Source organism: Etheostoma cragini, chromosome 18 (assembly GCF_013103735.1).
Source record: "Etheostoma cragini isolate CJK2018 chromosome 18, CSU_Ecrag_1.0, whole genome shotgun sequence".
Classification (NCBI taxonomy): domain Eukaryota; kingdom Metazoa; phylum Chordata; class Actinopteri; order Perciformes; family Percidae; genus Etheostoma; species Etheostoma cragini.
In genome coordinates, this window is record NC_048424.1 from 17,532,874 (window position 1) to 17,554,920 (window position 22,047).

The following is a 22,047-nucleotide window of genomic DNA, read 5'->3' on the forward strand; positions in this document are numbered from 1 at the left end:
GAGGCAGTTCTGAAGGCAAAAGGGGGTCCAACCCGTTACTAGCATGGGGTACCTAATAAAGTGGCCGATGAGTGTAGAAATCATGGAGGGGTCTTAAATTGTCATCGTAGTTTCATGTCGACTGTGAGAGACATAATCTAAACAGAAAAATATTTATTTATGTTTATTTTATACTATTTATTTGTGTGATAAAGCTACAAATATGTATTTGGACACCTGAGAGAATCAATGTTAAAATGTTGTACTTTGTTTGCAATTCCAGAGGTCAAACGTTTCCTGTAGTTTTTCACCAGGTTTGCACACACTGCCGAAGGGATTTTGGCCCACTCCTCTACACAGATCTTCTCTAGATCAGTCAGGTTTCTGGGCTGTTGCTGAGAAACACCGAGTTTGAGATCCCTCCAAAGATTCTCTATTAGGTTTAGGTCTGGAGACTGGCTAGGCCACACCAGAACCTTGATATGCTTCTTACAGAGCCACTCCTTGGTTATCCTGGCTGTGTTCGTGTCATTGTCATGTTGGAAGACCCAGCCTCGACCCATCTTTAATGCTCTAACTGAGGGAAGGAGGTTGTTCCCCAAAATCTCGTAATACATGCCCCCTGTAATCCTCTCCTTAATACAGTGCAGTCGCCCTGTCCCATGTGCAGAAAAACACCCCCAAAGCATGATGCTACCACCCCCATGCTTCACAGTAGAGATGGTGTTCTTGGGATGGTACTCATCATTCTTCTTCCTCCAAACACGGTTAGTGGAATTATGACCAAAAAGTTCTCTTTTGGTCTCATCTGACCATATGACTTTCTCCCATGACTCCCCTGGATCATCCAATTGGTCATTGGCAAACATAAAACGGGCCATGACATGTGCTGGTTTAAGCAGGGAAACCTTCCGTGCCATGGATGATTTCAAACCATGTCGTCTTAGTGTATTTCTAACAGTAACCTTGGAAATTGTGGTCCCAGCTCTTTTCAGGTCAGTGACCAGCTTTTCCCGTGTAGTTCTGGTCTGATTTCTCAACTTTCTTAGGATTATTGAGACCCCACGAGGTGAGATCTTGCATGGAGCCCCTGTCCGAATGAGATTGACAGTCATGTTTAGCTTCTTCCATTTTCTAATGATTGCTCCAACAGTGGACCTTTTTTCACCAAGCTACTTGGCTATTTTCCCCGTAACCCTTTCCAGCCTTGTGGAGGTGTACAATTTTGTCTTTATTGTCTTTTGACAGCTCTTTGGTCTTGGCCATGTTAGTAGGTGGATTCTTACAGATTGTATGGGATGGACAGGTGTCTTTATGCAGCTAACGACTTCAAACATGTGCATCTAATTTAGGATAATAAATGGAGTGGAGGTGGACATTTTGAAGGCAGACTAAAAGGTCTTTCAGGGTCAGAATTGTAGCAGATAGACAGGTGTTAAAATACTTATTTGCAGCTGTATCATACAAATAAATAGTTTAAAAATCATACATTGTGATTTCCGGATTTTTCTTCTAAGATTATGTCTCTCACAGTGGACATGCATCTACGATGACAATTTCGGACCCCTCCATGATTATATATAACCTCTTGACTCTGTGTGCATTCCAACATAATATAATAATTAATATATAAGGCAAATGACAATGTTTCAATTGGTAACAGCAAATGTATTAATTGGTAACAGAACATGTATCAATTGGTAACCGCACATGTTTCACTGCCCCAACATCCATTCAATGGAATTGTTTGCATTATAATTGACTATATATCCAATCAATTAATCAGTGTTTGGCTTAATGTGACAACACATTTAATAAGTACTGATCTCTTTCACTGTGAACACCATGCAATTAGAGCCTAAATTCCACAAATATGCACTAAAGTGAAGTTGAAGTTGATTGTTCAACATCTTGAAAATCAAATACAATATTAACAATGTTTATAAATACAATGTTTGATAAGTTTGGTAGAATCGTGATCTCTCCTAGTCATCATGTTAGTGTTTATTGTCATAAATGCTTTTTTGTGGAGTCTGTTAAATAGTAAGTATCTATTGTATATATGTGAGTATATATATTTATAAATAATTTTTTACTATTACAATATTTATATTATTTTATTTATGATTAAAAAAATATTTGCTACGGCTAACCTCCCTTTGTTCCCCCTGGGATTTCATGTCTTTCACCATGTAAAGTTATTGGGGCTAACTAATCCTTGGGCAACCAACTCTAGATTTTGCCATATTTCTGCTTTGGTCATCTAGCCTAGTTTTTAGTGTTGTTTTGCATTCCCTTGGCAATGCAATCCATGACTTTGGGGGGCAAAGCTATTGAAGGAGGACTTATTGGTTCGGGTGGTGAGTTCAAATATCAACAATCTCTATCCAGAATGGTTGACTCCACCTTTAAGTGAAAAAATCTATATTTTTTACTTGTTGTTTTACGAACCAATCTTTTAAACCAAAAAAAAGAATGGCTGCTTAGGTAAAATATTAACATTGTTATTGCATTAAAAGCTGACAAGCTTGCTGTGTTTTCACATGTTTGGCTAAATGACATTTTTACTAGACAGTAGCCTACTTGAGTCAGGTGCACTTCATCTTTAATGTGATAAACCACAACTGCAAATGGTCATCTTCAAACAGCTTAAAGAGTTCTTCTCCCAATAAAAGCTTCTAATTGTCATGGTCACTTTCTCGCATGCAGGATTATTCTTGTCTTGGAAACCTTTCAGACTACTCCATATAGAGATGTATATCATGCCTAATAAGGGGAAGAGCCCCAAAGAGTCACTAATGATGGATAAGGCCCTCCTCAACTCATTAGACAGGCATTGGTTTTGCATCAAAACCAGCTGCAGAGAAAGCTGCAATCAGTTCTGCTAGCTTCTCTGCGCTGTCTTATGGAAACATCATCCACCGATCAACAGCATTACAAGCCCCGGAATTATTGAAAGCAGAGGCTATGGAGGAGGGGGGTGAGAGAGAAAATAAAAACAAATTTGAAAAATATACATTTTCCAATTTCCCAATCAGAGATTACGCACATGTACACACATGCAGTGAATTTGCATTAACAGCATTGGGTAAATTGATCAAGAATACATCAATAAGTATTAAATCAATGACTAAATTAAATTAAAAATAATACAACATTAATGAAGGAGACTGTATACATACAAAATGATTGGGCCACAATTCTCTTTAAGTAAGAGGCTTGGTCTATCTTCTAGTGTTATACTACCACCTTAGGCAACTGTTGCAAAGTAAGATGGAGATTTCAGCCGTGTGTGAATGCGAAAAGGAGCATACTAGAAATGAAAAATATGCAATTAAGGCTGAGTTAGAATGGCCTAGATAGTTTACAAAGGTTTAAGTCTGTAACAACAGAGGCTGAACAGCGTTGAGCGTAACTGATTAACAGAGGTAGAAGGGGCTAGAAAGGAAGACTCTTTATATCTTAGGTTGCTGTTTTGTGTGTGTGTGTGTGTGTGTGTTTGTGTGTTTGTTGGTTTACGTGTTTCTTCTTAGCTCCAGGGCAATACTCCAGCCATCCCTGCGGTATTGCCCACCCCTCCATCTACCCTCTCTCATCTACGGTGCAGACACTTGCAGGCAAAGAAAGAGACAAGAGGGGGCAGGGGGGCATGGGAGACTTGCACGGGTGTATGACTTTGAGACTGCACCGTCACATACTGGTTAGATTGGCCGAGTTGCCGGGGAACAGTCACTAACGATTAGTGTAGCAGAAGATCTGCCCTGCGGCTTTCCCCTCTATGGAGCAGAAGAAAGAGGGATGAGGAGAGCGGAGGAGGTGGACTAGGGTGGGGTGACAAGAATGGGGTTTGAGGGGGAGACCAGTGTGCCTTACTTAGATATAATTAGGCAGAGTGAGTCCCCTTTTCCTCTTTTTTTCTCCCTAACTTTTTTTATTTTCTTTAACTACGTGAACTGTAGCTTCATAATCTGATTATTTAAAATACTCAATTCTTTGTTCATTATTAAAGCTGCTCTTTGATTCCTCATTTTATATTAAATAGACTTGCCCTTTTTCTTTCAGAGATAGAGATGCACTAGTCTTATCAGTTTTCTTTTCGTTAAAATTGTTAATGTTAATTTTGCTAGCTTACTATAGACTGATAATTAGACTGAATTGTCATTGTGGTTTGGAAGGAAGATGACATAATTATTCTTGATCTCAAACTTTCCACCATCTGAAGGAACATTTGCCTAGAAAGAAGTAATTTAATAGACAGGCTGGAGAGAGATGTAAGACTAAACAAAGTCAAAGTTGTGAACAAAGACAGTGTGAACCCTGTACCCTGTCTGTGATGCAGAGCTGGGCGCCATCCGTCAAAAATCCCACAACCCCCCAGGCCTATGACCCTAGAACACATCCTTTTTAATGTCAATATTCATTATCTGAGATATTTATGCATGAATATGGCTCATATAGGCACATTTGATTGATGCATCTCTAAAAACAAAAAGACATGCTAGGGCAAATCTTAAGAAAAGTAGGGTTCCAGTCAAGCCTCGGGGGAGGAGTCACTCAGATGCATTATTCACATGCCCTCCAGGCAAGCTTTCAAGGCTTCTCTGCCTCAAGGGCAAGAAAAATAACCACCACTGTTAAAAGTAAATCATCTCGCGTGATGCACAATTAATGGCAAAGAGGGAGAGGCTGCAGATTGCTCCTTGTTGTTGCAAATGGAGTGAGGTAGCTACCAGGGGCTGAAAGGAAGCTTCCTGCTATGATCCATGGCAGCTTCCTGCTGGAATAAAACAGGGATGGTAATGGTAGGATCCGTAGCCTGATATGAAATCCAACACTGCTAGTCTTAGTTGGAGGGGGTCAGTCAATCAACGAACATCTAGAAACCCACCCATTCACACCCCCTACATTCTGCCTCAGTACCCCAAAATAACAGCATGTTTCCTACTTCAAACAGCACATGGTTTGATGTCATTGGGTTCATACTTCATTCACAGGCTAGGCTTTGGTTTTGTTATCCTCTTTTTAGTTATGACAAACGTTTAGTCTTATTTCAAACAGTGGTCACATATAAATATCCCTACATGGCACTGAGTCCGACAGCAGTTTGAATGCTCGTTATTTTATTTCAGGCACACAGCTCCTGCATTCATTATCGCATGTCAAACGCGTGGCTCAGATTGAATTAATTGATTTATTGAGCTCCCACACTAAAAAACTCCTCTTCATTATCCAACGGCCAGGGAGTCAAGTGAGGTGAAAGTAAGAAGCTTGTGCTGCCTTGCCACAGAGGAAAAAAAATCTTCCTCTGTCTGCCCTTTAGCACCCCATTTTCACAGAAGAGAATGAGGGCCACGCTAATGCCTACTCATAACGTCACTCCTCTTGTCTCTGATTGCAGGAGATGCCCTCGACAACAGCCTGGCATCACCAGGCACAGGAGACGAGGATGACCAAGATAAGAAAAGGCAGAAGAAACGAGGCATTTTCCCCAAAGTAGCAACAAATATAATGAGAGCATGGCTCTTCCAGCACCTTACGGTAAGGGAATGTACCCTGGATTCTGTTAAATTGCTTTTCTATACAAGCAACATCTAGTTATGGTTTTTAATAGATTTCAAAGGGCGCAAATGTTCCCCTAAAACAAGTTTCTTCCTGAAACAATTTGCAGAGCCACTGTCGCTGCCTCCAGAGCATAGTGCCGCAAGACAATTGTGATTGGTTTACAGAAATGCAGACAGCCCAGAGTGTTATTTTTCTTCTCATATCCCAGAATGTGTCTGTGGTGTAGCCAGACCTTACTCCACAGCGCTGTGTCTCAGTTGTTTAGTTTGTAAAAGGACCATACAGGTCCTGTATTTGGAGTAACCCCTTCCTTGCCAAAGCTCACCTTTAGATTTTCTAGATGAAAAAGAAGGATAATTGAATAATTGAATTATCCCCTCTCTGTTCCCCATTCCCTTTCAGACCTTATTTGTTAAGAACAAGTGTTTGTAATGGCAGGATGTGTCTATGAAAAGTGTGCAAGGGGACTTTGGCCTCTGAAAGGCCTATAGCAACACCCAAGCGATCAAGCATTTATCAGTCATTGAGGGTGTGAAAAGAGCGGGATTATGTTTGGTCAGATGTTGCAGTGTGAGGCCCGCGGATGGTTGGGTGGGGGGGGTTCTGTCCACAACTAGTTGTAGCCGCCTGCTTTTGTTGTCCATTTCAAAGACCCTTAAAAGATCCCCTTCTGTGGAAGCTATAGAAAAAGCAGCTGTGAAAGGTTTTAATTCATTATCTTATTCATTATTGGACCATAAGCCTGGCCGTAACTGTTCCTGCATGTGTGACCATGAAGTACTGTAAAAAATAATCAGTAAATTCTTTAAATTAACCCTAAAACTTACTGCTGACCAGAATAGTCAGAGTAGTGATATGATCTTGTCTTTAAGTATTTTTTTTTAAAGCCAAGCAGCTTTGGTGTGTACTAGCTGAAGGCGTGAGATCGTTTTTTGGCTTCACCCTGAATATAATAAATTGCATTAATCTAACCAAGACAATATAAAAGCTTTTTAAAGTTTTTTTGCCTGCCCGGCTTGCAGATTTTTTGTTTTGATAATTTGCCTGGTTATTTGTGCTTCTTCCATAAAAGCAAGTATTATATAGTTAAACTGCATAGTTAAATGGTTTATTCCAACATTGACTGGTGCTATATCTTAAACTTGAGAATATTCAATTGGAATAAAAGAATATTGAATGAAAGTCTACATATATTAAATAAAACTTGAGGATACTAAACTTAAGTCTGGGTATATGGAATGAAAGTCTGAATATATGGAATTAAACTTATAATATCATCAAGGCACTTCTGTTATCAATGTAATACTATTAGTGTTACAGTTTTTCTTAATCGCTTTATCACAAAATGCATTAAATAAGCCTTGCAGATCAAAATAGTTTGCATTAATTTGCTATGAAATAATGTTATTACCAAATGCAATTATTTTGAGTCTACATATATTAAATAACACTTGAGAATACTGAACTTAAGTCTGTGTATATGGAATGAAAGTCTGAATATATGGAATTAAACTTATCGTATCATCAAGGCACTTGTGTTATCCATGTAATACTATTAGTGTGACAGTTTTTCTTAATCGCTTTAGCTCAAAATGCATTAAATAAGCCTTGCAGATCAAAATTGTTTTCATTAATTTGCTATGAAATAATGTTATTACCAAATGCAATTATTTTGTGTAAATCTCTATACATGCAAAATAGAGCAACCAACAACCACAATAGCCTGTTGCATATACACTATTCAAGTCAATTCAATTCCATTTTTTTTTTATAGAACGCCAAATCACAACAGCAGTTATCTCATTGCGTTTTTTGTAAAAGAGCAGGTCTACACCATGTTCTGTGATGTTATTTACAGAAACCCAACAATTCCCACCAAAGAGAAAGCACTAGGCAAAAAACTTCCTTTTAAGAGGCAGAAACCTCGAGCAGAACCATGGCTCAGTGTGGGTGGTCATCTGCCTCGAACGGTGAACGGTTGGGGGTGAGATAAAGAGACAGAGAGAGTGAGAGAGAAATAGAGAGAGAAAGACAGAGAAGAGACAGAGAGAGAAAGAGAGACATGGACAGAGACATGGAGAATTGTAGCAGACTAATGCAGTAAGCGATAGGAGGAGAGGAGAGGGGCTAGAGAGCACAAGACTCTGGGAAAGGAAAGAAGTCGAGTTAGTAACATGCATTAATGGGATGAGGTTGGATACAGATGGAGAGAAGGAGAAGTACAGAGGTGCTCAGTGAATCAAGGGAAGTCCCCCAGCACCCTAGACCTATAGCAGCATAACAAGGGGATGGTTCAGGAATTCACCTGAGCCAGCAGTAACTATAAGCTTTGTCAAAGAAGAAAGTCTTAAGCCCACTCTTAAATGTGGAGACGGTGTAGGCCTCCTGAACCCAAACTGGAACCTGGTTCCACAGGAGAAGAGCTTAATAGCTTGACTCTACCGGTCAAACGTTTGGGGTCACTTACAAATTTCCATACTTCGCCATTATAGACAGAATACCTGCTGATCTGAGTGGGTGGCTTATTTTTAATGCAATATCTACATTGCCCATTATCAGCAGCCATTCATCCAGTGTTCCAGAGGCATATTCTATTTAATAATCTGATATCATTTTAAAGAAACTAACTGAGAAAACATTGGAGAACCCTTTTGCAATTATGTTATCACATAATGGGGGCGGCTGTGGCTCAGTGGTAGAGCGGTTGCCTCCCAATCGGAAGGTTGGTGATTCGATCCCCGCCCCTGCAGTCATTGTCGAAGTGTCCTTGGGCAAGACACTGAACCCCGAGTTGCTGCGCACCGGAGTGTGAATGTGTGTGAATGTTTATCTGATGAGCAGGTGGCACCTTGTACGGCAGCCCCGGCCACAGTGTATGAATGTGTGTGAATGGTGAATGTTCCCTGAAGATGTAAAAGCGCTTTGAGCAGTTGTTAAGACTGGAAAAGCGCTATATAAATACAGCACATTTACATAATGTAATCTGTAAACCGCTTTCCGGATTAAAAAAAGCAATGCAACTGATCTCATCCGGTATTCTGTCTACAATGGAGTGCAATGGAAATTTCAAGTGACTCCAAACTTTTGACCTGTAGTGTACATTAGATACATGATAGGTATGTGGTTTTTTGTAGAGCTAGATTTGTTTCTTTATTAAATGCAAGTAAATAAATAATCTGAGAGAGAAAAAAATACAGTAGAGAGAAAAAGTTAACACACTTATAGCAAAAAAGCATTTTATAAGAGAAAAACAAATGAGTGAAAACATTTTTATACCAATAGCAAAAAAAAACTTTTTCAAAATACTTTCTTAAACGCTCAAATATATATTTTTTGCTACCACTGTAAAAAAAAAAAGTGTTTCTCTCATAACATTTTTCTTCTTGCTCTCAAAACCAAAAGTCTTTGGTCTCGATTTAATTTATTGGTCTCGTCTCAGGATTTTTGAGAGAATTACTTTGCTATTGGTATTTTCTCTTATAAAAAAAATCCTTTTTTAGTTTTCAGATGAATAGACTTAGGTTATATGGGGAACAATTTTCTCTAAATTTAGAGGAACCAAATGCAAAAAAGAGACAAGTGAGGATATCACAACAGATTGTTGTTGGGGGTGGCTGCATCATGCCAAAAGTTTTTCCCTCATTGTATTGCAATGGAGGAAATTACTTATAATGTTGATAAAATGTGCTCAGAAGGAGAAGAGACATTGGATGACCCTTGAGGTTGATACAGTTGCAGTATATTTTATTTTTTCAGTTCCTGATCATTTTAATGTTGTATATCTTTTTTCTATATTTTGTGGTTGACTGGTGTACATTGCATTTTGACTGTCTTGGGCTAAGCAATGATAAAGGAACCTTTTGTTTCGATGGCAATGACTTATTCATTGATGGATTTCTTTACATTTTAAAAAGGAGTTCATTATTTTCACTAAGTCAACATCTCTTGCAACTCACTTACGGGTGATGCGCTAAATATACCACGGACATCCTCCCTTAGCAATCAGCATTGATATCCAATGGTATATCCAATGATAATTTAAAAATGTCATCCTCAATTCTGAGTATGAGGATCTGGCTGTGAGGCGATACGGTTATGATAAGGAGAGAATGAGGACCCAAACGCAGAGAAGAGGGAGGCAGGCGGGAGCTGGTGCACAAGGGTTTATTAACAAAGAGTCCACAACAAACACAGGGAGCAAAAACCGTGCAGCAAGGTCCAAAAAATGCAAGAATAACATCCACAGGGGTCCTGGGGAAAAAAAGGGAAAAAACAGACAGGGAGGATGTGAACAGGCAGCAGGACGATGAATCGACAGGCAGCAAACTAGAATGATCTGACAAGAGACAAAGGGAACACGGGTTAAATACAAGAGGTAATGGGGAACAGGTGGGACGTCAGGTGAATCACATTAGGGCAGGGCTGGACAGGCACAAAGCAAAGCTAGACAAGACAGGAAACCATCCTATCAAAATAAAACAGGAAGCAGAACAAACAGACACACAGGGGAACACAAGACAGGACCAACAACACAAGACTGGGGATAAAACTGAAACACGAACACAGGGAAGGCCAAATGGGAAAAATAACACCAAACAAAACCCCCAAACCACAACAGATACATTTGTACATTAACATAATACATCCATGGATTCAAACAGTAGCATTTTAGAAAATAAATTATAATGTGCAAATTACGAACTAGCCTTCTTTTAAAAACATTACTTAAACTATATATTTTATTTAGTCATTTTCATCAGAGGCCAGATTTACTTTATTCACTTTGAATTTTTGGACTGTAAGCTAATGGCAAGAGAAAATTTGGACTGTGGGGCGCTGCTCCGCTCTTCTGCTGCTGCCGTTATCCGGTAGATTAGGTAGATTACAGCCTAAACACTCCCAAACAGATGACAGACTGCTGAATGGCATGGAGGATGTTCTGTTGAGTCAAGGATTTAATATTTTATGGCATGACATACTGTTTTCTAATTCAATTTTTTTGTTATTTTGGGATCACTTCACTAGATAAAAGTAAAGCAACACACTGCTTGTAAGTCACATGTAAGGGCAAAACTGGGAATGTGCCACTGCAATTACAATTCAGTTCAATTCTGTTTTATTTATATAGCACCAATGGGGGTGAGATAAAGAGACAGAGAGAGACAGAAAGAGAGAGAAAGACAGAGACAGAGAAGAAACAGACAGAGAGAGAGGTATGGAGAGAGACATGGAGAATTGTAGAAGAGGGTGTTGAGCAGGAACATGGAAGCAGCAGGTGACTGCTTGCAGTTTTAATAGATCTTTTGGTTGATGATTTTGTAGCCTGTTATAAAAGAGGGATCAAAACATGATTTTTTTGTGAGTGATCATTTACTGAATCAGAACAAGAATCATGTCACGTGAAGATCATGTCATGGGTTTTGGTCTCATGTGAAATGGAGACTGTAGAGAGATGGGCAGGAGGGATTTATTTGTATTCTATCTGTCTGTGGTATAGAGCTTTGATTTGAGGGCAAAGTGTAGATTCACTTGACTGGTTTATGTGTGTGTGTGTGTATCCATATCAACATTTGTATGTGCATTTTTGCCCCTGGTGTCACTATTGTTAAATATGTGTATGTGTGCGTGTGTGTGTGTGTGCACTTAGCCTCAAAGGCAGTTTAAAAATGAAGTGCTTGGAAGCTCATCCTTCACTGATGACCACAGGAGGTGGCAGACAGCAGCAGAATGGGGACTGTCCTACGACCCTCCTCAAGGGGTACAAGGATCACCTCTTTCTACCATCTGCCGTCCTCATCTTACTGTCTCACACACACACTCTCATACACACAGAGCCAGTGAACGGATGGAGGACAAGGAGATACCAGGGTACCTAACCTTATTGTGGCCCCAAACAAAAGCCACTATTGTCGTTCTTTATATCCCACCCGATCGGTCGTCAAACAGTGTGAAATAATGTTAAACACTGTCACACAATGGCACGCGCTTTTGGCATGAAGTGTTTAGGGGGCCAAATTGTGGTCAGCCTTTGTTTTTCCAGAGCTAACTTGTGCATTCACGTCCAGGGGTGGGAGAACCAGCACAGAATACTATTACACTTCCTCAGTGGGAATTTTACCTTATACTACAGTAGCTTGCAGTAAAAGGCAAATTGGACTTATAGGCCCTTAAATGAAAGCCAGCTGTTTTTGTCTCGAGCCTTGACATTTATTAATGAATGTTCTATATTTTTGTTACTCACAGCACCCGTATCCCTCAGAGGAACAGAAAAAGCAGCTAGCACAAGACACAGGCCTCACCATTCTTCAAGTGAACAACTGGTAAGTCACTCTAATGCCAGATTTGAGTGCCCTCATTTCCGTGTACATGCACAATCTGTCCCTTTGGTATATAAAATACACTGAGAAAAATTATAAACACAACACTTTTGTTTTTGATCCCATTTTTCATGAGCTGAACTCAAAGGTCTAAGACTTCTTTTATGTACACAAAAGGCTCATTTCAAACATTATCCACAAATCTGTCTAAATCTCTGTTAGCGAGCACTTCTCCTTTGCCGAGATAATCCATCCACCTCACAGGTGTGGCGTATAAGGTGCTAATTAGACAGCATGATTAATTCAATTAAATATTATTTATAGTATAAATTCATAACAAGCAGGTAGAGTAGGTCTAGCTCACATAATTCCCAAGGACCCAACAGTTCTAGTATTAGCAACAGTGCAACAATGGCAAGGAAAGACTCAATTTTAGGAAAAAACCTTGGATAGACCCAGGCTCTTTGTAGGCGGTGTCTGACGGGCCTTGGTGCCTAAGTGCAAATATTCTGACCAATCTAAACGAAACCTGATATGTAGCATCTCCAGATGGACCTAACTAAATATTAAAATGTTAAACTATGCCTAATTAAAAATGTTGTAGCTAGCAAATAAATTGCTATCAACGCAAAACTTGGTGTTTTTATCGCATGCTCTGTACTAAATTTGGTGAGCATCGGCCATTACTCGTTTTGGCCTATAACTCCTATAAATTCACCACATGTTCCCTGAATTCAGATGATTCTCCTGATATAGGCCACACCCATTTTTGACTAGACTTGTATGCAAGAAATACCGTGATTTAAATTGAACTTACTTTTTGAACTCCTCCTAGACCGTGATACCGATCTGCATAAAACTTGATATGTAGCATCTCCGGACCTACCTGAAAAAATATATCAAAAGAATTTTGCTATGTTAAACTATGCATAATTTACAACCAAACAAATTTTTGTAGGTAGCCACAAAACACAAACTTTGGTATATCTTGGCCAAATTAATAGGTATAAGAGCAAGAACTGGTATTATTGTTTGACATTTCACTCTGAGGTTCTGTACAAAACGTGTTGAAAATTGACAATTAGGGGGATGTGTTTGGCTAATGACTCCATGAACATAATTGAAACATTTGCAATTTCAATTTCTCTGCCGCAGTAATGGCTATCAACGTGAAACTTGTGAGGCTTATTCGTCATGCTGATTTAAGGATCTTTGGCAATTTTTGTGAAAATTGTCCATAAGGGGGCGCTATAACCAACATAGACACGTTTTGTCCTATAACTCAATCAATGTTAATGGAAAAATTTGCAAAGGCAATATACTACAGACATTAAAGCTCACGCCCCACAATATTTCCTGATGTTTGCCTCCAGGCAAGTTGTCGGGGGTGACTTGCAACATTTATTTATTGGTTGATTTTAAACAGGGACAATGTGCAATAAATATATTGCAGTGTATGGTCGTGGAATGATAGCTGGAGAGGTGCCAGTTCACCTCATGGGCACTGCCAAAGTGCTCTTGAGCAAGATATTGAACCCCCAACTGCTCTGGGCGCCTTTCCATGGGCAGCCCCCTCACTTTGACATCTTTCCATTAGTGCATGCATGGCACACTGAGCATGTGTGTGTAATTCAAGTCTGCGTGTAATGGGTTTAATAACAAGAGAGTACATTGTAATTTCCCCTTGCGGGACTAACAAAGTATTGTTATTATTATTGTAATTTTTATTATTATTGCTATTATTAATATTAGGATTATTGCACCAGATATTGGGCTGTCTGTTTGGTGGATGTAATAATGTCAAAACATTGGCAAAGCAGTTAGCCTCATCACAGCCTAAGGCTACAGGGCTAAACCAAAATCAATAAAATAGGACTTTCTCCCAATGCCTCAGATTATGTCAGTAAGAATAAATTAGATCATCTTTTAGATCCGGAGACAGACGGTGGTTGAGTTCTTCGAAAGCGGCTCAATAAAATTGACAGTCTTTGAAAGAATTACAAGTAGACCAGGTCAGAGGACAGGTCATTGTTACAAAAAATATGTCTAATCTGCACAACATATTTAGACTTCATGATAAGGAAAAAGCTTACTAAGATTATTTCACCTTCTTTAGTGAACTAAAATGGCTGCAGAATACTGTCAACAGACCGGAAAAAATAAATTAACCCTTCAGTTTATATTTTATTCACTCTTTCGCTGGTTTATCAAATAGTTCATATGGTAATGCTCTTTTTTCCAGGTTTATCAATGCAAGGAGGAGAATAGTCCAGCCTATGATTGACCAGTCCAACAGAGCAGGTAAAACTGCAGTTTATTTAGTATTTAGTGTATTAAATAGTTCCTTTTGATCAGGTGAAACTAAATGCAAACTGTATACTGTAACTATATCAGAGGAGCCGGTCCTAAGGTTTTTTGAGTCTTTATTGCATGAATGAGGTGAAGAATGTTGAGGTGGCTTTGTGTGCTGCATTTTTGTGTTAATTGCAAAACAATTGTAAAACTTTTCTCGTTGCTTGTTGCTCATTCTGACAATCTTGCTTCTGCTCTCACAGTGAGTCAGGGAACAGCTTACAGTCCAGATGGCCAGCCAATGGGAGGATTTGTTCTTGATGGGCAGCAGCACATGGGTCTTCGGCCTGGAGGTGAGAAATCTCCCATTCTTTATTGGACCATCAATAGCAATATCTGTATAATCATTTTCTGGTTGTGGTCAGCTGTTTATAACAATTAAAATAGAAGAAAGCTAAAGTACTCTTTTAAGCACTTTTTTTCATACATCAATGTGCCATGTAGGATTTATATAGTGTTATGTATGTCTTGTGTCTTGTGTGGGCTGTCATTGAACTCAGCAGAGAGTTCCCTTTTCATTCGTGCAAGGGCGCAATGAAAAACTCCTGCTTGCAGTTTTAATTGGTTTTGTTGTTACTCCTCATTCCAGGGCCAATGGGAAGCATGGGCATGAACATGGGCATGGATGGGCAGTGGCACTACATGTAAATCCACTTCACTGAGGCAAGCCTGAAAAACACTGGTGAAGTAAGTAGTCCAGTAGTTGTTTGTCTTCATTTGTAGCAAAAAAAATACTTCTTCATTCCACCACTTTCTCCTCTGCTCTTTTCAGTCATAGTTCTAATCTATTCTTCCCATTCTTCACCAATCCAATCTAGACTGGAAAATTTCATTGCGACCTGATGTTTGCTGGAGGGACTTTTATGTTAACGAAATACATAAAGTCTAGTTATCTATTCACAACATCAATGTTTGCTTTTGTCTTCCGGGTTTCATTTTTAAGCCAACATAGCCTGTAAGATTCTTGGCATTTAATTCTTAAAGGAAAACTCCGGTTTATGAGAACTTTGGTTTTGCCTTCATGGTTTTGACCATATTTTATACCTTGCTTTTACTGTATGATACCAGTAGCACTTTGAGATTTGCTTCAAATGTAAAGTGCTTTACAAATAAAATCTATTATTATTTATATTATATAAAAAAATGGCGATGAATTGGACTATTTACTTTATTTTTTTTGTACATAGATATTTCAATCATATTGTCATCATCCATTAATTGTATTTCTGTAGCAAGAATTTGATGTCATGACAGCCCTAGATGACAGCCTATGTGCATCTTTACCTATAGAATGAAATAATTAATTAACGCTGCAAGCAATTTGGACTCTTTGGTGTACCGGCGGGACGCCAGGGAAATTTACTTCAAATGTTGCCCACGGTCTCAGCGGAGCCCAGTTTCCTCTTATTCAGAATAACTGTCACCAAGAATTGGAACTCCTCCTGTTTGAGTGCCACCTTCACAAAGTAACTTTATAACTTGGACATTTTTTTAACTATGAAAATTATTTTTATAAATTTTGGGGGTGCTATAGAGCAACCATACCTTTTCCTAGGCCGAAGAATTTACTATTTTTGATTGTTTTGTTAGATCCTAAAGTCCTAAATCACCTGTTTCCACAACAAAAAACAAGATGGCCAACTTACTGTCAGGTGGAAAAATTTCAAAAAAATGCTACACGGATTTCAAGATGAGACCTATGTTCCATCAAATTTGGAATACTAACTTCTCATTTTATCTGAATCAAGTTCGTTTCGGACACCCAAGCCCAATCACTACATAACTTTGCAATTTTCACCAGGTCTGACATACGGTATGTGCAAATTTTTGTGAGTTTTCCTGCATTCTTAACCCCTCAAAAATGCGACAAAGGACTCAGGAAATAGAAATCCGTACAAAAACAATAGGTTCCTAACACTTTCATGCTCGGGCCCTAATAAAATAAAAAACACTGTGTGGAAAACACACTCCTCTCCATCAATCTATCTTCGTAACACTTCCTCTTTTCCTCTCTATCGCTCTACCTTCTTTTCTACCCGCTCTATCCATTTTTCTTTTCCTCCCTCTCTTCTCCCCTGGCAATCTGATTAAGAATCGAGGTACTATTACCCCTCCCCTACCTCCTCCTCAAGCCTCTATCAGCTTCCCACCACTGCTGACAGTTCTCAAATCAAGATGTATCGCTCGCCAGAGGCACCCAAGCACAGAGATTTTTATTTAACACCCGCTCTCCACTGCTCAATGAGCCACGCTATAATGACACTTACCTTGATTAATAGAGCTCTTTATATGTAAATAGGCGCTGCATTTGCTTCATTTTTTTTACTGGGGCCAATTTTTACCAAAAAAGCCCCCTCTTACCGTTCTTAACATCCCCCTGGCTTTGTTAATAAAGTTCAAAGAGCAGATTGTGATGCTTCATATTAAAACTAAATAAATAAATACATCTAGATCTGCATAGAGACATCACGCTCTCAACCTCAATAAATGCAGCTGATATATTTTGGAGAGTATTTATTCTATTTATTTCTTGTTTAATGATCATACTTACAGTAATAGCTTAGTAGAGCGTGATGTTTTTTCTGGTCACAGTTTTAAATACGTGGTTAAAGGTCCAATATGTACTGACAGCTAGCATTTAAAATACTGCTGTCTAAATTCAAATACTGGAGAGTTTTTTCCCCGGCGCTCCAGGGGCATTTCAAGAATTTTTAAAGTGGGGTGCCACACTGGGGACCAATAAAGGGACCTATAATCAGTAAGGGTGGTTATTTTAGCGGAATACAGCATAGAAATCTGACAAGAAATATTGGATAGGATAGAACAACACTATGTAATTCTGCTAAATAAAACATCAAATAAAATATCACATTACTTATTAATTTTACTTGTTTTCATTTTAAACAAATTAATTATCTAACAACAATAGATATTTCTATAGGCTCAGTCTGCCAGTCCAGTGCTGTTTCCATGTTATCAGAATTCTGGATTGTCATCATAGAAACATTAATAAGTCATGTGACAAGGGGTGGGGAAATTGGCAGAACAGCCAAGCACAGCGGAGTTGCTAGATGCTGCTTGTTTAAGGTATAAAAAGCCTATGCCCCGTGGAACTCGTACCCGGCTGACAGTCACCTTTTATCGGCTAAAGATACCCACAACAGGGTGCCAAGATAGCTCAGTTGATAGAGCTGGTGTCCATCTTGACACAGTGGCTGTGAGTTCAACTCCAATCTGCAGCCCTTGGCTACAGGTCAATCTCCTCTCTCCCCTTAAAAAATTATGGCCCACAAGAAAATCTTAAATTCAAATAACATAAAAACAATGACCGATAAAAAGATTCCTCACAGAGTTAGCAATGCTCCACAAAGTCTTTTCACATATACTAAATCCAAGTAGGAAAGGGTCCACATGCAGTAAGTCAGGTCCTGAGGTGTTTTCCAATGGGTTGCAATCATTTTTTTTGCAGCTGCAAGTCCTGTAAATATAGCACGTTTCTGAGTCCCACAGTGCTGAAAGGCTGAATCAAGACATTGACAGTAACAGGCACAGTGACAATAAACAAGGCGGAAATTTGGAATGCACTACCGTTCCACATCTGACCAACAGGAGAACACTCCCAGATCCTGAGGAGATATGTACCTTCAGCTTTTATTGGGCAGAAAGTGCATAAGGGGCTGTTCTTTATTTTCATGTGGGGCATTTTTAGTGGGGTGAGATGCGTCCCATGAATGAATTTGTAGTGAATCTGCTAAATGTCCGGATTGCGTGGTACTTCTGGTAAAAGTATGACGTCAGACGAATGTGTCCCAACCCTCTGTTTTCTGTCCTGTAGTTATAGACTAATGTGTCCTATTAATGTCCTGCATGTCTCTAGGCCTCCATGGTGGGCTCAGGGATCTTCTTCCATCTGGCTGTGGAGCTCAGTACTGTAGCCGCCTCAGCTGCCACCACGTCAAACCCACCTGATCATATATCCACTTGACTACTCCCACTCCCACCTCACTTTGCCCAAACCTGCAAGGTGTGCAGGTGTAGAGGATTGCATGGAAGCACCAGGCCGCTCAAAACTTTAACATTAAATGAAACAGAGACTTGGAGTTTTACGGCTGCATGGAAAATATAAGGATGAAGGGCTTCATAGTGAAGAGAAGCAGTTTTACACATCTCTTCCGTTTTGTTAAAATTATGTATTTATTTTTCTACATCAGCGGATCACGGGAAAGACAACTTTTTACCATTTTACAAGTAAAATAAAATTGTACAAAACACACACACACACACACACACACAACCTCTCTTTACAGTAAAACAAAACAAAAAAACACTGTGAATATATTTTTTTTAATATAAGACTTTAATTGTTGTACTATATGTGTATTCTTTATTTGGATGTTTCTATTTATGTTTGTACTTTGTGATCACTAGAGGAGTGAGCTTCTACCACTGACTTGTGTTTTTTTAAATCCCAACTTTAATCAAAAAAATTGTAAAGGACAAAAAACTGTACATTTTTGTTTCTGTCTTCAATGCACTGCATCTCTTTCTTTTACTTATAAATTTGAACTAAAACCTTCTTTTTTTTACAATGTTTTGAATAGCTGTTAGCACCAAAACACAGAGATGTCTGCTCTCAAATCAAGTACACAAACTTAAATGAGTAAGACAAAGAAAAAGGATTGAGCAACGTGATTTAATGTCAAGAGCAGATGTGCCATCCTGATTGTTTCCGTTATGCTATTTTCATGCGTGCTCACTTTAAATCAGATCGAGAAAGGTGTTGGAGAAAATGGTTTAAGCAACAACATTAGCTCGTAGTGCAGGTCACGTAGCAAGCACTGGTTCGATATGGGACGGGATTGCAGTTGTCTAACGTTATTCGATTGACGGTGACAGGAATGATGGATAGCCTGGCTGCAAAGTTTAGGAAAATGTATAGAAGTCGGAGGATGCAGCGGTAGGCAGCTTTAACTTCATGTTGTTATTTTAATATTTAGTCTATAGCGCTACTGCTCGGATGGTTGGATACATATGTGTAAATATGTCTCTGACAGGAAGACAACAATATGTCGATAAATGTAAAATGAAAAACATTGTTTCCTAAATGAAAAAAGAACCTTCGTTGTCAATGAAACACTGATGTTTTGTTTTTTTTACTGTCGGTTCCAGGTTAGGCCTATTTTATCTACATTTGCATCACAGGAGCAAATAAAAAATACAACACCTAGAACTTCTGTAGGCTATGTAAATGTAAAAGGCATCGCAGCACCTTTTCATTTATCACTGTCAGCCTGTAACGATCCTCAGACAGACTGTTACATCTGGAGATGACCGTAATGCCCCTTTATAATTATTGATTAAATTATTTTTTATCTTCAACGATCGAAACCGAAATTATAAAGCGCTTTATCCGTCCATACAATCCACAGGATTTCGCCCTATACACTGTCGAAACAATTTTTTAGGCCTATATTATTATAAGGCTTTTGTTATTATTATTATTATTATTATTATTATTATTATTATTCTATTTTATTATTATTTTATTATTATTATTGTCTTATGTTAAATCTGAAAAGTGAGTTTTAATGTCCTCTTTCTTCCGGCAGGTGCTGTCACACTGTCATCAAATAAAACAACCACTTTCAATTATTGTCAACTATAGATATCGTTTTTTTGTAACATTGAGGAATTACTTGTTACTTTTAATAGACTTCTTGCTAAAAACACATAATGTTTAGGGTCAGCAAAGCTGACATGCGGGCCTGGGTGTGTACCGTGCCTCTTTGCGTTTTAACTCCTATTCCACTCTGGCTCTTTGGATTGTAAAATCTATGAAGAAAAAAAAAATAGTTTTCTCCTACCGATATTCCCTGAGTAAAAAATATAAGAAACAGACTGGCCCAATGCAAACGAATACCACAGCATACTGACCACTGAATAACAAAATTAAAATTTAAACAGGGTTATTGGATTGGATTTCATTAAATTGCGCAATTAGTTATTGGTTGGTCCATATTTTCTGCTTACAAATGTATGGTTCGAATGACCTTCAGGTTATTATTCGACTGTGACAATAGCAGTAGCCTAGTGTAGAGTTTTCATATCGTATTTTCCGACAAAAATACGTATTCCAAACAGTACAATTCCGTTATTGCGAGTAATGAACAATTATTTTAATCATATACTTCATCTTCTTTTATTCAACACAGACATTGTAGGTTATAATGCTGGGTCGCTCATATGAGGAAAAGCAGTATGAAAAATACAGATTGGAATGTTCTCTGTATCTTCTCTTGTAGCGCACATGAGCGCCGCGAACAGGCCTAATTCATTCAGCCCTGCCGACAGTGCTTAAGATAAATGCGTTTTGAAGGCTGCCGGAAACGAGCGCCTATCCCTTTGAAATATGGGTCATAGCTCCCACAGAAAGCTGCATCACATGACGCACAAACTCTGCCTTTTACAGAGAATTGCCTCCTAACACAACGATATATTCAAGCTATTGAAAAATAGCATTTTATATTATCGTTTTTGTTGACTGTTTTTGACAATTACAAAAAAGCATAAAACTCAACACCCAAAATATTAAAAACAAAGAAGCATACTCACTTGCGCACGTGTACACACACACACACACACACACACACACACACACACACACACACACACACACACACACACACACACACAGTTCGCCCAATTGATCTTAATGCCAAGTTTAGAAAACCACAACCCGTAAATGTCCAATAGTATGCATACAAAAAACAAACAAAGACTGGCATAATAAAAACAGTGCATAATTACAAATAGAATCAAATTGGGTCCATTTATGCAGATGTTTTTAATTCTTAGTCCGCAGTTTAACTGAAAAAGGGCCATGCAGCCAATTTCTGAAACATGGTGGATTTGATGTTTTCTAGTCAATAATTATTTTTTTACTGGAGAATGATAAACCCCTGGAAAAATAGACAAATATTGCACCATTTTATATTCTGAAAACTACAGCAGGAATATTGTAAAAAAAAACTGAAGTCTACTAGAAGTCAATGAAAACCTCAGACAAATATATATTATAGAAATATTAAAGAGGATATGAATAGGTATATAACTGCAGAATCACATATATATATTCTATACACACATGGGAAGGCCACACAGACACAGATGACCAGAATATAAAAAAAAGATTGTGATACTATAGGATACAGATGAAGCCATTTAAATTTTCCACCGTAACCATGCCATTTTACTAGAGGTGGTGCTTCCTTCACAAAGTGTAGAGAGCTACCATCAATTCTACATAAAATTAAGCTTTACTACACTACACATTCCCCAGAGACATTTAACAAATCAAATTCATTCCAAGTCAATATGAAACATATTTAAATGTTTCATACTATTTAAATACATAAATAATTTGGGCAATATTGTGTCATTCCTGACTATTTATGTATTTAAATAGTTAATAGTTAATGTGGGCCTATAAAGGGCAGGGGGAGAGGACAAATGGCAGCAGATCACGCATCAATCATTCATCATACATTAAACAAATTCATCCAAGTTATACAAAAAATAAATTCAAATAGGTAATAACTATGATTGGCACCCAAGCCATACTTTCAAACCCTGTGGAAAATCTATTCCCTATTCCCTATGACTATTCTTCTGACTGTCTTGAGTGTAGCCTACCTGGTAACCGGTTCCAAAGGGTAGTTCCAGTATAATGAAAAGACTGTTTGCCCAGATTAGTCTAGATCCTGGGGGGTACAAAATTGGTTGAGTTACCCCTAGTGGAGTACATGTGAACTTCATTTACTCTATTAACATAATTTCC

The 22,047-nt window shown here is 38.5% G+C and overlaps 1 protein-coding gene across 1 annotated transcript in view; it reads left to right on the forward strand.

The window, feature by feature from the left end:
- meis2b (Meis homeobox 2b) overlaps positions 1 to 18,876 on the forward strand; it is a 31,500-nt gene extending 12,624 nt beyond the window's left edge. Inside the window, exons 8-13 of the mRNA XM_034900611.1 lie at positions 5,378 to 5,517; positions 11,785 to 11,861; positions 14,101 to 14,159; positions 14,414 to 14,503; positions 14,800 to 14,897; positions 18,088 to 18,876. Coding sequence (XP_034756502.1) covers positions 5,378 to 5,517; positions 11,785 to 11,861; positions 14,101 to 14,159; positions 14,414 to 14,503; positions 14,800 to 14,858 — 425 coding nt within the window. The 3' untranslated portion in view covers positions 14,859 to 14,897; positions 18,088 to 18,876. The remainder of the gene's footprint in view (positions 1 to 5,377; positions 5,518 to 11,784; positions 11,862 to 14,100; positions 14,160 to 14,413; positions 14,504 to 14,799; positions 14,898 to 18,087) is intronic.
- The last annotated feature ends 3,171 nt before the right edge of the window (positions 18,877 to 22,047 follow it).